The sequence below is a fragment of the Gloeophyllum trabeum genome (assembly GCF_000344685.1).
Source record: "Gloeophyllum trabeum ATCC 11539 unplaced genomic scaffold GLOTRscaffold_00009, whole genome shotgun sequence".
Classification (NCBI taxonomy): domain Eukaryota; kingdom Fungi; phylum Basidiomycota; class Agaricomycetes; order Gloeophyllales; family Gloeophyllaceae; genus Gloeophyllum; species Gloeophyllum trabeum.
This window is the reverse complement of record NW_006920418.1, coordinates 1,125,725-1,139,361: the sequence shown is the minus strand read 5'-3', so window position 1 is coordinate 1,139,361 and position 13,637 is coordinate 1,125,725. Positions and strand designations below refer to the sequence as shown.

At 55.6% G+C, this 13,637-nt stretch overlaps 5 protein-coding genes across 5 annotated transcripts; 3 read left to right on the top strand and 2 right to left on the bottom strand.

Moving 5' to 3' along the window:
* Positions 1–1,182: 1,182 nt before the first annotated feature.
* GLOTRDRAFT_44122 (hydrophobin 2) lies at positions 1,183–1,638 on the top strand (the record flags this gene model as incomplete). The annotated part of the gene is made up of 3 exons (XM_007869027.1): positions 1,183–1,442; positions 1,492–1,529; positions 1,598–1,638. 3 exons carry the CDS (start codon positions 1,183–1,185, stop codon positions 1,636–1,638), a joined length of 339 nt encoding a protein of 112 aa, XP_007867218.1.
* Positions 1,639–2,291: 653 nt separating this feature from the next.
* On the top strand, positions 2,292–4,353 carry GLOTRDRAFT_44531 (catalase; the record flags this gene model as incomplete). Its single annotated transcript, XM_007869059.1, has 7 exons — positions 2,292–2,585; positions 2,638–2,865; positions 2,919–3,138; positions 3,188–3,326; positions 3,381–3,558; positions 3,621–4,063; positions 4,122–4,353. The coding sequence occupies 7 exons, from the start codon at positions 2,292–2,294 to the stop codon at positions 4,351–4,353; spliced, it is 1,734 nt and encodes a 577-aa protein (XP_007867250.1).
* A 156-nt stretch (positions 4,354–4,509) lies between these two features.
* On the bottom strand, positions 4,510–7,090 carry GLOTRDRAFT_122002 (beta-xylosidase; the record flags this gene model as incomplete). Its single annotated transcript, XM_007869315.1, has 4 exons — positions 4,510–5,309; positions 5,371–5,917; positions 5,969–6,777; positions 6,833–7,090. The coding sequence occupies 4 exons, from the start codon at positions 7,088–7,090 to the stop codon at positions 4,614–4,616; spliced, it is 2,310 nt and encodes a 769-aa protein (XP_007867506.1). The 3' UTR covers positions 4,510–4,613.
* A 1,158-nt stretch (positions 7,091–8,248) lies between these two features.
* On the bottom strand, positions 8,249–9,404 carry GLOTRDRAFT_43851 (uncharacterized protein; the record flags this gene model as incomplete). The annotated part of the gene is made up of 3 exons (XM_007869002.1): positions 8,249–8,535; positions 8,597–8,894; positions 8,973–9,404. 3 exons carry the CDS (start codon positions 9,402–9,404, stop codon positions 8,249–8,251), a joined length of 1,017 nt encoding a protein of 338 aa, XP_007867193.1.
* A 1,073-nt stretch (positions 9,405–10,477) lies between these two features.
* On the top strand, positions 10,478–12,055 carry GLOTRDRAFT_130571 (uncharacterized protein; the record flags this gene model as incomplete). The annotated part of the gene is made up of 1 exon (XM_007869314.1): positions 10,478–12,055. One exon carries the CDS (start codon positions 10,478–10,480, stop codon positions 12,053–12,055), a length of 1,578 nt encoding a protein of 525 aa, XP_007867505.1.
* Positions 12,056–13,637: the final 1,582 nt, after the last annotated feature.

Sequence of the window (13,637 nt, the reverse complement as noted above, 5' to 3'; positions counted from 1 at the left end):
TCAGGCCTCGAATGCTAAGACGAGGAGAGGGTCTAACCTGATGCGGTCATTATATCAACATCACACAGCCACTGGAGTTAGGCTTCTGAGTTTAGCTCAAATGAACTCCACCATCATGGTGGCAATAGTGAAATTGCACTCTATACTCTAGTAATTGGCCTCAACTACGATGAATGACGAGTGTCGTCGACGGGGATCGCTCTGTACGCTGTCGAAGGGGTTTCACCACTGTCGCGGTGATAATCTCCTCCGACTGCATGCTCCCGCGGTGCGACTCAAAGCGCTGACCCTCCATCACCTTGTCTATGCCATGGAACATATTCCTAACAGCCGCCGGTGAGCGAAATGAAAGCGGACCATGACAGGACATGGGAACTCGTGCGATGACCCACGCATGACCAGCAGCACTCTCCCTGCCTGGGTGCTTAGAGCCGGCTTCCAAGCGCCTCCGGCGGCATGGTCGGGACGGGTGTACCGGTCGATTTATGCTATGCTCCTGACCGGTACCAGCGGGTCCGACTGCTAGTGATTACCCACTAGCATCCTGCTGCCTGACGGCTGCCTGATGGACTGCCAGTTATATCACCGTAAGCCTTGTTGTTCCCCACATTTGCCAAGCAATTACCTAAACATACAGGCAAGAGCCTGCCGGGTCTAAATGCTAGGTACTGTCATACTGCCACACGGAGGCAATTCGAGGGATCAGTGGGTCAGTGATTTCTTTGTTTTACTGACGTCGCAGCTTAGCGCGACGTCGGGATGATGCGCGATGGGTGAGGAGGAACGTTCCTCGTGAAATGTTTTTATTTCGCAGACTATTATCCTCGCCCTGGGTGACCGCTCTCACCGTTGCAGCCACGAGACCCAGCGTGCTGCTGTTGTTCAACGGGCGGAACTGGTGGCTTTGTTAGCCACTCCACTTCGACGTGCCGGGATGAGGTGTTGCTATACAATGCCTGCAAGGGACCGTCAGCTGCATGGACGCAACATTGTGGTCTGCCAGGAACATTGACGGAATGTGAGGTGAGTGCGCACTCACCGACGTCAACGAGCATGCATCTGACCTGGATTTCCCGGGCCCGTACAACTTGAAGCCAATCTGAAAAGTATAAAGGCGCCCCAGCTACCGCCTCAATCTCGTCGAACTCAGCAGCAGTACGACCTCAGTCCGAAGCCGTAACGATGTTCTCCAAGCTCTCGCTCGCAATTACCGGCGCCCTCGCCATCCTTGCTGCCGCCACCCACGCCCCGAACGAGCCCGCCAGCCAGTGCCCGACCGGCGAGTTGCAGTGCTGCAACAGCGTCGGGAGCGCGACCGACCCTACCATCGCGACCGTCCTCGGTTCGCTTGGTATCCCCGTCCAGGGCGTCTCGGCCCTTGTGGGGTTGACGTGCTCTGCTGTCAGTGTCGTCGGTGTTGGCAGCGGCGGTAGCTGGCAGGTGTTGCGCGCTGCTGAGGTGTGTGGCGCCACTGATATCGAAACTTTCTAGCTCCGCGACTCCGGTGTGCTGCACTGACAATTCTTATGGTGCGCCTATGTTTTGATGTTCCCAGTACCTATTTATTTCACGGTATACTGACTGGACAAACTTGCAGCGGGTCTCGTATCCCTCGGCTGCGTCCCCGTCAGCGCTTAAGCGAGATTTGGACGAAGACTATCTTGCCAATGTTGCTTGGGAATGGCCTTAATGAAGTGGTGACATTGTGGTGGTGGGGAGGATGTTAAGCATTTATATATGCAAATGTTACTGGGTAGTTGTCCTTTAGTACGAATCAGGCCTGAGATATGAGCTGAGAGAGGTCCCCAGGCTTAAGAATTTGAGATCGAGTGGTACAAAGCGACCCAGAAAATGTTCGCTGACTGAAGCACGAGCTTCAGTCGTCCCCTTGACCTCGCCACAGTCCAGAAGAATGCGCGAGCTGTGATTGGTCTGAGGAGCCGGCGGTATCGATCGATCGAGAGGTCTTCTCCCGGCGGCTTCGAGTTGAATTTGCCTCCGACGATCTTCCTTCTGGACATGACAAGCACGCCAATTGGATCGGACCAATCCTGGCGCGAGGAGATCAGACTGCCGCAGAGGCTGGTCGCCATATCTGGCCAGTCACTAGCGCGTCGCATGTTCTGCAACTCCAAATCGCTCGCTTCTTTGCTGCTCTTGTCCTGCGACAGCGTGCTCGTTCTGTACAGAGTGACGCAGACCGTGACGAGCAATGACACCCTTTCACATCGCCAGCCACACATAAACCCCCTCTGACGCCAGTCTCTGCCCAACTCTCCTCCTCGTCTCCCATGGCCTCGCTCGCTCAACAAGCCAAGCAGGGTATCGCTGAAGCCGTCGGTGCTACCGGCGCAGACCCGCGCGTCTGGCAACGCAGCTCCGTCTTTATGCAGGCTAACCAAGGCCCCGCCTCCATCTGCGCCCGTCTTACCGGCCTCAAGGAGGAAAGAGCCAAGGACGACGCCCCGTACTTTACCAACAACGAGGGCATCCCCTGGCCTACGCCCAACTATACCCTCAATGTCGGCGGCATTCCTGTCGTCAGCGACGTCTTTCTCTTCCAGAAACAGCAGCATTTCAACAGGGTAGGTCTTCTACCTTATCAACCTGTATGACGCTGAAGCGCATACATGCTAGTCCAAAACCCTCGAGCGCATGGTCCACCCCTGCGGCTCTGGCGCCTTTGGGTACTTTGAGTGCACTAAGGACATGTCCCATCTCACGAAAGCCTGCCTCTTCTCTACCCCGGGAAAGAAAACGCCCGTCTTCACCCGCTTTAGCACCGTTACCTACGGCAGAGAATTCCCCGACGAGGGCAGGAACCCGAGAGGTTTCGCCACCAAGTTCTATACCGAAGACGGAAACGTGCGCATATCCCCCTTCTTTTTACTGATCGACACCCATTTATTCTGTCACAGTATGATATAGTCGGCCTCAACTGGCCCATCTTCTTCCTCCGCGACCCCATGAAGGGTCCGGATAATATCCGCTCGCAGCAGCGCAACCCGCAGAACTTCATGATCGACTACGACAGCTGGTTCGACTACCTGGCTTGCAACCCCGAAAGTATGCACGCTGGGCTGATGCTTATGAGCGACCACGGCACTCCAGTTGGCTGGAGGTTCATGAACGGTTATGGTAGGCCTTCAGACATCTCATCTGCATATTCTCACCCAGGTTGCGCTAGGTTGCCATACTTTCAAGTGGGTCAACAAAGATGGCCAGGCCGTCTACATCAAGTATCACTTCATGAATGAGACTCCAAACAAGAATTTCACGTGGGAGGAAGCCGTCAAGGTATGTGGCGAAGACCCTGATTTCTCCAAGTACGCGCACCAGCACCTTCTTCTTGATCGTACCACTAAAGCTCCTTCCGACAGGCGGGAGCTTTGGGCGCATATCGAGAAGGGTGGCGAGGCAGCTTGGAAGTTGCACGTCCAGACCATGTCGCCCGATGAGGCGGCCAACTTGGACTTTGATCCCTTTGACGTCACCAAGGTGTGGCCCAGGAAAAGGTTCCCCATGCAGGAGGTCGGGCGTTTGGTGCTGAATCGTAACGTGAGCTGTACGCTGCCATACTTCGTTGAATCTCTCTCAATCATGCTCTTGCGTGCGTGCAGCCCGAAGATTACCACAGGGACGTTGAACAGGCCGCTTTCTCCCCCGGATCCATGATCCCCGGCATTGAGGCATCGCCAGATATGCTTCTACAATGGCGCTGCTTCTTCTACCGTGACGCGCAATACCACCGTCTGGGAGTCAATCTGCACCAAGTTCCTGTTAACTGTCCCTTCATGGCCTCGTCCTACTCTAGCATCAACTTCGCTGGAGCCCTTAGGACCGACGCCAACACTGGCATGAACCCGCATTACAGCCAGAACAGCTACGACACGCCCGCCTTCAGGCCCGACACGGACTCCCATCCTGTACAGGTCGGGGACAATATCCTCAGCCGCAGGAGTCACTATATGCACGAGGGTAAGCCGAGCGAGTACGATCAGGTCAGGGAGCTGTACCAGCGCGTCATGAGTGCGGAGGAGAGGGCCAACACGCACAAGAATACGTGTGTCTTTCGATTCGGAGACACTTTAGACAGAACGCTGATGAGACTTTTGAACTAGCGCCGTCGTGCTGAAGCTGGCGATCCCTCGCATTCAGCGCAAGTATTTGGCTCAGTGCTACGCCGTCGACCCGGCTTATGCCAAGGGCATCTATGATTTGTTGCCCTCTCCGGCGTTCTCGATGGAGGAAGTTAGGAACGAAGCCAAGGACGCTCACCTAGTCGGAATGGAGAAGAAATATGCGCCCGTCAATAGGTTCAACGGGAGGTGTCCTGTCGAGCACAGTGCTTAAGAGGGACAGCGAGCGGGGAAGTATCGTCATGAAGGAGACAAAGGTGTATCATACCATGTATTTGTAGGTATTCGCTGCGAGAGTCAAATGCGTGCAGGTTGCGATATCATGCCTCAATGTTGCCTCAATGCGCCTCATTTACTGGACCGGACCGGACCGGAGACGGCAGAATTCATGAGTCCAGCAATGGTCTGTTGGTATACATTCGGTCCTAAGACTGTCCCAACCTGCACAACAGAGCATCTATCTATTTGGTGTCTTTAACGCGTCGGGGCGCCGCTCTCCTGAGGGAAGTTCGTGATCTGGGTCGCGGTACCGGTGAGCTCGAAGGAGGAAGTGATGAGTCCCGGCGTGTCGACCGTGAAGGTATAGTTCCCGGGATACACCCACAGGTTGCCGTAGTTGTCAGCCCTCGCGAGGGAGCCAAGGGTAACTGGCAGAGACGCGACCGAGAGACCGTAAGACGCGGGGATAGCGTGCAGCCGGGTGTAGGAAACGAGCTGTTTGTTGGGGTACGGCGCAGGTCCGTACGTGCCGTTCAAGAAGAGCAGCGTGACATAGTCGGACGTCACCGTCCCGGCGTTCCGGACGAGCACGTTGAACGTCCCGAAGGGCGCGCTGTCGAGGTAGGGCGACAGCCGGCTCGCCTCCTGCACGAGCGTCTGGATGCTGTACGTCCCCGAGGGCGCGACGAGCCAGCTCAGCTCGAAGGTGGTGTAGTGCAGCCCTGTGCCGAACTCGTAGACGGGCGCGCCGGTGTACCACTTGTAGGTGCGCCCGGGGTTCGTCGCGCTCGGGCGGAGGGTCATGTCCGTCATCGCGACCTGGTTGACGTAGTCGGCGGGGTACTGCGTGGTGGTGAGACGGCCTGCGGGCGCGACTTTGCCGGAGAGAATGTCGAAGAGCGCGGTGCCGCCGCTCTGGCCGGGGTAGCCGGCCCACACGAGGGCATTGACCTAAATGACATCGGTTCAATCAAAGTTTGATTCCGGCACAGATGCGTGGGAAACTACTCACGGTAGCATTGTTCTTCAGGACCGTGTCGTCCACTTGGCCACCTCCGAACTGCACCACGACAAACGGCTTGCCGACCTGCTGGAGCTCCGCAATGAGATCCAGCTGGTTACCCGGCCAAGTGATATTGTATCGGTCAACCTCTTCCCTTTCGACTGTCTCGTCTATGCCTCCAGCGTAGATAACGGCGTCAGCTGCTTCGGCTGCGGCGACTGCAGCAGCGAAACCACTGGTGTCGTTGGACGTGATGTTCGTGCCGAAAACGTAGGTGACGTTGTACCCCGCGGTCTGTGCCGCCATCAACGGGCTAATGAGATACGGAGCAACACCCTGGTAGTTGCCCTGCATGGCGGTTGTGGCGTTTGCCCATGGCCCGATGAGAGCAATGTTCTTGACCGACGAGTTCAGAGGAAGGGTGCCGTCGTTCTTGAGCAGCGTGATCCCCTCAACGGCAGCGGTGTACGCCAGCGTCTGCGCTTCCGGAGTGTTAACTTGGCTCCAGCCGTATTGGCGGTATGGCTGAATGGCGGCTGGGTCGAAGTATCCCAAGCTTGATAGACGTCAGCACGTGGCAACAACATCCAATGCATGCCAGGCTTACCGAACGAGAGAGGCATACTGGCGAACAAGGGCATTGTACAGCTGAGTCTCGGAGACTAGACCTTGAGCATAAGCATCGGGAAGAGCCTCGGCATATACCGAGCCGCAGTCGATATCCGTTCCGGCGTTCATGGCATCAGCGACGGCTTCTGCGAGGGTAGCCGTGTAATTGTGCGGGCTGTAGATATTGTCGACGGCATCACAATCGGAGGTAACCCAGCGGTCTTCAGTAAGACCCCAGAATTCTCGAAGCACGTTTTGCAGCAAGTAGGTATTGGCGCAGGAGGGTATACCGTTTACGGCGTTGTAGCTGCACATGACCGAAGCGACTTTGGCGTCTCTCACGCAGCTCTGGAACGACGGGAAGTAGTACTCGCTCATGTCTTGCTCCGTGATGACAGCGTTGAAACCATAGCGGACGTAGCCATTCCAGTCTTCCAGGTCGTAACCCGCAAAGTGCTTGCAGGTGGCGGCGATCCTGAAGTACGGCTCGGGATCAAGACCGCCCTGAAGACCCTGGATGAGGTTGTAGACGTATTGCGCAACGTGGTACGGGTCCTCGCCGGGAGTCTCTTGGCCACGACCCCAGCGCGGGTCCTTGAACGGGTTGATGTTCGGCGTCCAGTAGTCCAAACCGGCCCTCCCGACATTGTTGAAAGCACGAGCTTCCGTGCTGACAACCGTGGCAACAGCCAGGATCAAAGGATCGTCGAAAGCGGCACTCATAACGATCGGTTGAGGGAATGAAGTCGCATAGCTGAACTCTCCCGAGGTGGAGAAGTTGACACCAGGACTAATGGCTACGCCGTGCTACACAGCGATAGTGAGACTCTAGAAGACATAGTCAGGCAATGCCATGGCATACCAATGCTTCAGACCACCACTGGTAGGCGGGAAGTCCCAAGCGAGGCACACCGGGAGACGTGTTGACGGTATTGTTGATCAGTTCCGGCACGGTAAACTGGTCGATGATGGCGCGGGCGCGGGTGATGGGGTCCAGGGTAATGTCGCAGACAGCGTTCCCGCTGAGCGGCGCCGAGGAGCAGTCAGGGAACGCATACGCTGCGACATGTCCGACAGCCAGCAAGACTGTCGCCAGGAGGGAAGCCCACATGCCGCGCATAGTGTACGACTGCGATGTCGTGCACCAAATCCGATATTGGCATCGCCGTGGTGCTTATATTTCGGAGGACAGGCGTCTATGTGCTAAGCCCGAAGGGCCAAGGCATTACCTATCTTGAGTCCCAGCGGACCGGCGGGAGATAATCGGAGAAGAAGCCGGCGAACGTACAAAGAAGCCTTATTATTGTCATCTGAGATGTCAGGAGGCGCATATATTCGGGTATTCCGTCCAGAGAAATCAACACGACCGTCAGTGCCCTGCTCAGAAGTCCGACGTACCCCTTGAAGTCGGATTTAGACGTGAACCGTGTCCAGGCAAGAATACAAGCAGTAAATCGGATTCGCCTGGGTAACGTTATTCCGCAAGCCGAGCTGCACGTTGTGCATCAGGCTTCGACCCGACGGGTGCAGTACCATGAGGGATTCAAGTTCGGAGTACTTTCCGAAGTTCGTCGCGCTCTTCGCCATTGCGTAGGAGAGTGGTCCCGGCAAAGGTCGAAATGGAGGCCTTAGCATGGAGAGACATGTACAGACTGCATAGAGGGTTCTCGCTTGATCATCGATCTTCAGTTGAAATATAGGACAAGTGCAGCTGATAAGTTACCCAGCTTCGACGTCACATGGGTGAGAGCTTGCATCCAGGAATGTGTTGCAGAGCTGAGAGCATTGTCGGACGATGCTGCGAGTCGTCTGTGACTCGGAGTGCAACAAGTCCGAGGGAAAGACGCAGAACGGGGCCGGTCCGGGTGCAGTCCGGCCCGTCCACCCGGTTCAGTCATTCTGCAGCTGGGAATACTCAAGGAAGGTCAATGTTAGTAGTCCTTAAGCCTTAGCCCTCAAGTCGGACTCTCAGGCAGACGAAGATTGGTGGGTATGTTCTGTTTGCGTGCACCCTGGTCAAAACTCAAGGCCGATGGCAGGCTACAAGTCCTATTACGATCGATGTTACACTTGACTCGCCCCAGACGTCCACCGGATTCCAAGTGTGAAGCTTCGACAGAATCCCGTCCGCCATTTTTCGTCTGAAATACTGAAGTACACACGCTATGGCTTAATTTTCTACGAGTAGACTTCTTGCTGGCGAAGAGCCGCCTGAAGTTGCCAGTGCGAAAACGCCTCAATCGATTCTGTCTCGTCTACATATTCTGTCCAGCCAGGATCAAGCCGATAGCTCTCGCCCCACAACCCTCGCCAACTCGACGGTCTCGTCCATAGCCCTCTTGCTCCACTTCGTGAACTGTATGAACCCGTGCGTAAGGTCTTCGTGGTTCACGTACAGGACCTCGTTCCCAGCCTCCTTCAGTTTCTTCGCGTACTCGAACCCGGTGTCTCGGAGCGGATCGAACCCGTTGGTGACTATAAACGCTTTGGGTAAATTCTTGTGGCCTTTATCAAGAGTCTTGTCGGCAAGCAGGGGCGAAATGTCGTAATCAGTGTGGTTCTTGCCTTCAGACATGATATCGTGTTCAGACCACGTAGTCCGGAAAGAGGCGGAACCCCATCTCACCTTGTGGCAGCATATTCCAGGCGAACAGGAACACCCCTTGCGTCTCGAGATATAACCCGGTACAGTTCTCGGAGCCTGCCTGAGTCTCGAAGGGAACTTTGCATTCCGGATACAGAAGAACTTGCAGCGCGATCTTCGGTCCGCTCTTTTCTCTCATCCGCAGGGCGGTTACAGCGCTCATATTACCCCCAGCACTGTCGCCTCCGACCGCGATGCGGTTAGGGTCGACACCGCGAGCAGAGGCTTTCTCATGCAGCCACTTCAAAGTTGCCTCAACTTCGTGAAGCTGAGTGGGGTACTGGTCACATAGGTCAGCGGATGTGTTGATAGCCTAGAGGAGGCGGAATATATGTGCGTTCATTGAAAGGCTACGTACCTTCCACTCCGGTGCCAATCGATACTCGAGCGCATATACCTGCACCCCGCCCTCTTCTGCCATAATCCGGAAGAACGTGTCGAATTCAGGGAGACTCCCCACCGTCCATCCTCCGCCGTGAATATAAATCAAGGCGCCGGCTTTATCCTTGGCTTGTCCCTTCGACTGCGTCGACGGGTGGTAGCACCGCACGTTCATATCCCCCACGGGTCCCGGGAGAATCAGAGGTTCTACCTTAACATGCTGCAGGTGCTGGGGAGGCGCAACGGCAAGCACCTCGGTGTGGTGGCGACGTTCGTCAGTGAAAGGCTCCTTCCCTCCCAACGTCAGTTTGGTGGACTGAAGAAAAGCCTTGATCTCTGGGTCGAGCGTGGATCGGCGGATGCTCTGTGGCAGGTCAGCTGTGGTGACTACTTTGTCGACGGAAGACATGCTGGGCGTTGTTGGAGGGCGGCGAGTGAAAGAAGCTGGTTGCACTGGCCGTGTCTTTACATACGTTGAGAGGAGACTGTGTCCTATGTCATACCGACGTCCTCCTCATCGTTGGTGACGTTCTATTTTGATTTAAGTATTCGAGCTCGCAGACGTCTGCCTTCAACGCTGCGCCAAGTTGGGAACGAACGATGTCATTACACCTCGTCGCCATTTATGGATACACTCCTTCCTTATCGGTAAGGGTGGCTGACGTCCAGCCGCCAGTGTAAATCACAACTTCTTGGGTACAGAAGGAGGTGGGCTAAGCCTTGTCTCAAAGCACTCCGTCCACTGCGCTCTGTCCGCCATTACACTGTCCCCATGATGCGCTCTAGTCCATCTTACTACGTACTTTCCATCGCTGGTACCCTTCATCTATCCGAAGAGAGGCCTGCTGCACCATCCTCTAATGGGCCGCGACAGTCAAGCCCAACCCTCACCAATTTTATACGCTTCAGAGCCGAACAACCTGTTCCACTCGCAGGAAACCTCAGCCATCGCTCCGGACCATTGGCACGAAGGACTTCGGCCCTTCACCGGATGCAGCAAGCACGATGGTCGATGCAACAACGCCATATAGTACTGACAAGTATACAAGCGCACTTATGCTCCAACAAGCTGCTAATCATTGTTATTCGCAGGAAGCCAGCGTACAAAGCGTGTCGCGCATGAAACCGGTTGTCTCCCGTCCGGCTTCGTGTGTGGACCCATCCGGCTGCTAGGCCGCGACCACGCAGTCCCTTCAGTGTATCATATTTCTAGGAAGACACGGGCAGATCGTGGGACGAGGATCCAAACGTTGTAAAGGGACATATTGTATACCCTATGAACTTGTATTTGCATACTGGAGATCTCGGGTATGGCCGATCAATCATAATCAGACGCCCATAATCCGGCCATACAAAGTTCACAGAAAGGTACCCTGCGAGATTCCTGTACAGCCCGATTTTAGTCAGGGGGCCCACGCCGCATTACATCCCTCGAGCATGCTCTCCGAGCTGCGCAAAGCTGTCATCTCCTGACTCACCATCATGAGTGCTGACTTAGGAATCGGCGCCGCTTCCATGGGCATAGCTCTAGTGGCACTCGGTGCAGCAGTAATGCAAGTCACGATGGCGGTCGACGTCGAAGAGCGTCGGAAGGGCAAGACCGACCGCCTTGCCCTGGGAGACTGGGCCATCGATTGGCCTCAGCTCAAACTCCTCATACACGTCTTATGCAGAGCGTTTTGGTTGCAGTCTCCGTGGGGAGATCCTAGAGAACTGACGGTACCTTTCATTACTGTTGGAGAGATAGAGAAATACCTGTTCGCAGAGAGCGCGGCTGCAAGTAGGGAAGATCTGCACAGGAGGATGAAGGACAGACTGGTAGAGTCTGCGACCAAGGCGTTCTCCGCCGGCGATGGACGATACACAGGCAGGATGTACGCAGTGCGAGAGACCACACGGAAGTCCTGCGAAGCCTGCTGGTCCGACGCCATGAACATGTGCGGACTCACCCGGAGACACTGGTCGTTGTTGACCAGGGTGAGCGCGCAGCCGTGCGACGGCGTGATCAGGCCCGCCAACGCCGTCACGAACCTGCACAGTTTGTGGGGCTTCGGCAGAGTGATGGGACTAAGACAGGTCATCTGTTCGGGGTCGCGCATCACGATGACGAACGGCGGGGCGTCGCTGTACTTGGACCTCTACGCCGGCGTTGATCGCCCCATCCGACTGGCCCACTTCAGCGGCTCGCCGAATGGGAGGTACATGATCATCGAGGAGATGTCGCAGCACACGGCACAGTCGGTCTATGCAGACGCCGTGTGGGCGGCAGGGTGTGTACCGAACCCGATCAGACTTTCTCCTACTGCCAAAGCCCTTCCCGGCCCAAACCCCTCGCGCACTAGTCTGAGCTTGCCAGATGCATTCACGTTCTCGACGGAGAAGAAGGTGACATGCCATATTGATGACAAAGGTTTGGCAGAGGAGTTCTACCAAGTCCTGTCCAGCAGTCCAAAGACAGATTCAAATGCCATGAATCTGTTAGAACTCGTCGGCTCCTCGGCCATCCTACCATGCATCAGGACGTACCCAGTTGGCAAAATTCCAGAACGCCAGTTGCGCGCATGCTATGCTGCATTGCTGTGGTGCACACGAAACTGGGGATTGTGTCCCATACTGTCGACATCCCGTGACCTACCTTCCCTGCCCTTTCATGGGACAACATATATCGGACCCGAATTCGTGACAAACGCCCAGCAAGCACGAGCCTGGTCTCGCATGATGGATTCCAATGAGTTCTCCCTTGTCCCAGTCAACGAGCAAGCCTGGCCTACTGTAGTGGAATATGCAGAACGCAAGGCTGAGGATGCAGACGACAAGGTGGCGCTGAACAACAGAGCGTGTACGATCGCCGTCAAACTCTTGCAGATCTGGAAGTTAGCAATCTGGAGCGATTTACAGTCCCCAGCGTCCGACCGCTCGTCCGATAGTCAACGCAGCGTTTTGACCGCGCGGTTGGCAGCCGTCACAATGGCCTCCATAGCCGTAGCCACGGATAGTACAATCATCGGGGACGACGAAGAGAACAAGGCGATGGAGATAGAGCTGGGCTGCGCATTATGAATGTTTTGGACGTTTGGACGTAAGCTGTACTCCCTGGACTTTGCTCGCGATCGATACTTGCTCTTCTGGTAGAAGCCATCCTGCTTCGAGGCCATTCCTGCATCTTGTTCCTGGGAACAGTAGATTTTCGACGTCTGGAATATGTTCGCGTAGTGTATAAGTAGTCAAGTTTCCTGTAGCCCTATATTGTGGACATGTCGTGAACTGTACTTGGACCGAAGTTCTCCGAGTGGAAACAGCCCAACGCAAAAGCGGATGCATGCAAGGAGGCGCATGTAGGCAAGTAGGATATGTAGCATGATATTACAACCATTTGTACGCCAGGCGTTCTAGACGTCTCCAAGACATGGGTTTGTGTCCGGTTTTTGTGGTAGCGTTCCGACTAGCGTCGCAGAACATAATGCAATCATGCATGAGCATCGGGTATCAGAGCAAGCCAGCTAACATTTCTATTGCGTAGGGAGTGTGCGCAGACCTCATGATAGCCTCATTAGGAGTTTGATATTCCGGTTACGGTCCTTCTTCCTCGCAATGCTATCTTTCGGTCGATCCTAAGTGACGTACGAGGTCCCAGGCATTCAACCCTCCAGCACATGTGTTAATGGGCCAGAGCTAGTTTCGCGGGTGGATTTACTTCTTCATCGACGATTGAAGCTACTCTCTAGAGACTTGCAAGTGACAGCTGCAGTGTCCGCGGGCGACAAAGGCAATCCAGGCCCGAGGAGTTACTTCACAGGCATCCGCCCGATACGACTACCAAGGTGGAGACGTTTTCGTGATTTGAAGTACCAGCCGCCTGGATCGTCTCGCAGATAGACGAGGCTGAGCAGGCCCTTCGTCCTGAGGATGCCGACCCTTTCTTGGAACGGTACAACGCTGAGCGCCCCCACTATGAGATCCGATATGAATGGCGAGACTTTCGAGAGGGTGGCGAATAGACCACATATATATGGAGCAATCGTTTCCGCACGCCCTGTTACCGGAGGATCACCACGCGACGGGCCAGCAAGCGATTCACTCCTCAGAGCATGTGCGAATCCGGGCGAGACGAGCCAAAACGTCGAGTTCAACACAGTCGTCCTGGCGAGAACGGCAGAAACAGCAGCGAGCAGGGGAAATGAAGCGGGAATGACGGGGACGGGCGGCGTGCGGGCGCACCTCGGAGATCCTGAGAGGATCAGCTGCGGAACCGCAGATCGCAAGACAGCATACGCGTCGTGCGATTCGTCCTGCGGCAAAGGCGCTGAAGATAGCAAGTCAATGGGTATCGTCCGACTGTCGGGACACGTTCGTGTCTGGGCCAATGGCTATTTTCGAATAAATCGGCCAATGCGTCGCCACGTCAGACGTCGTTCCGTAACGAGCACTTTCGTTGGGGTTGCTGCTCGGTACGGGAAGGGAGCCGAGAGGGCAGGATGCTGCTGTGGCCTTGAGTGCGTAGCTAGTAAAGCCACATGCAAGTCCGAGGCCACAGAGCGTCGAGAGAAAGCAACGAATGAGGATCAGCCTGAGGGTGGGTGGCAACTCCGGAGCGGCCCCGGAGTGCTGCACGGGAGAGATAAGATTAGACGGAGGCTCGTCG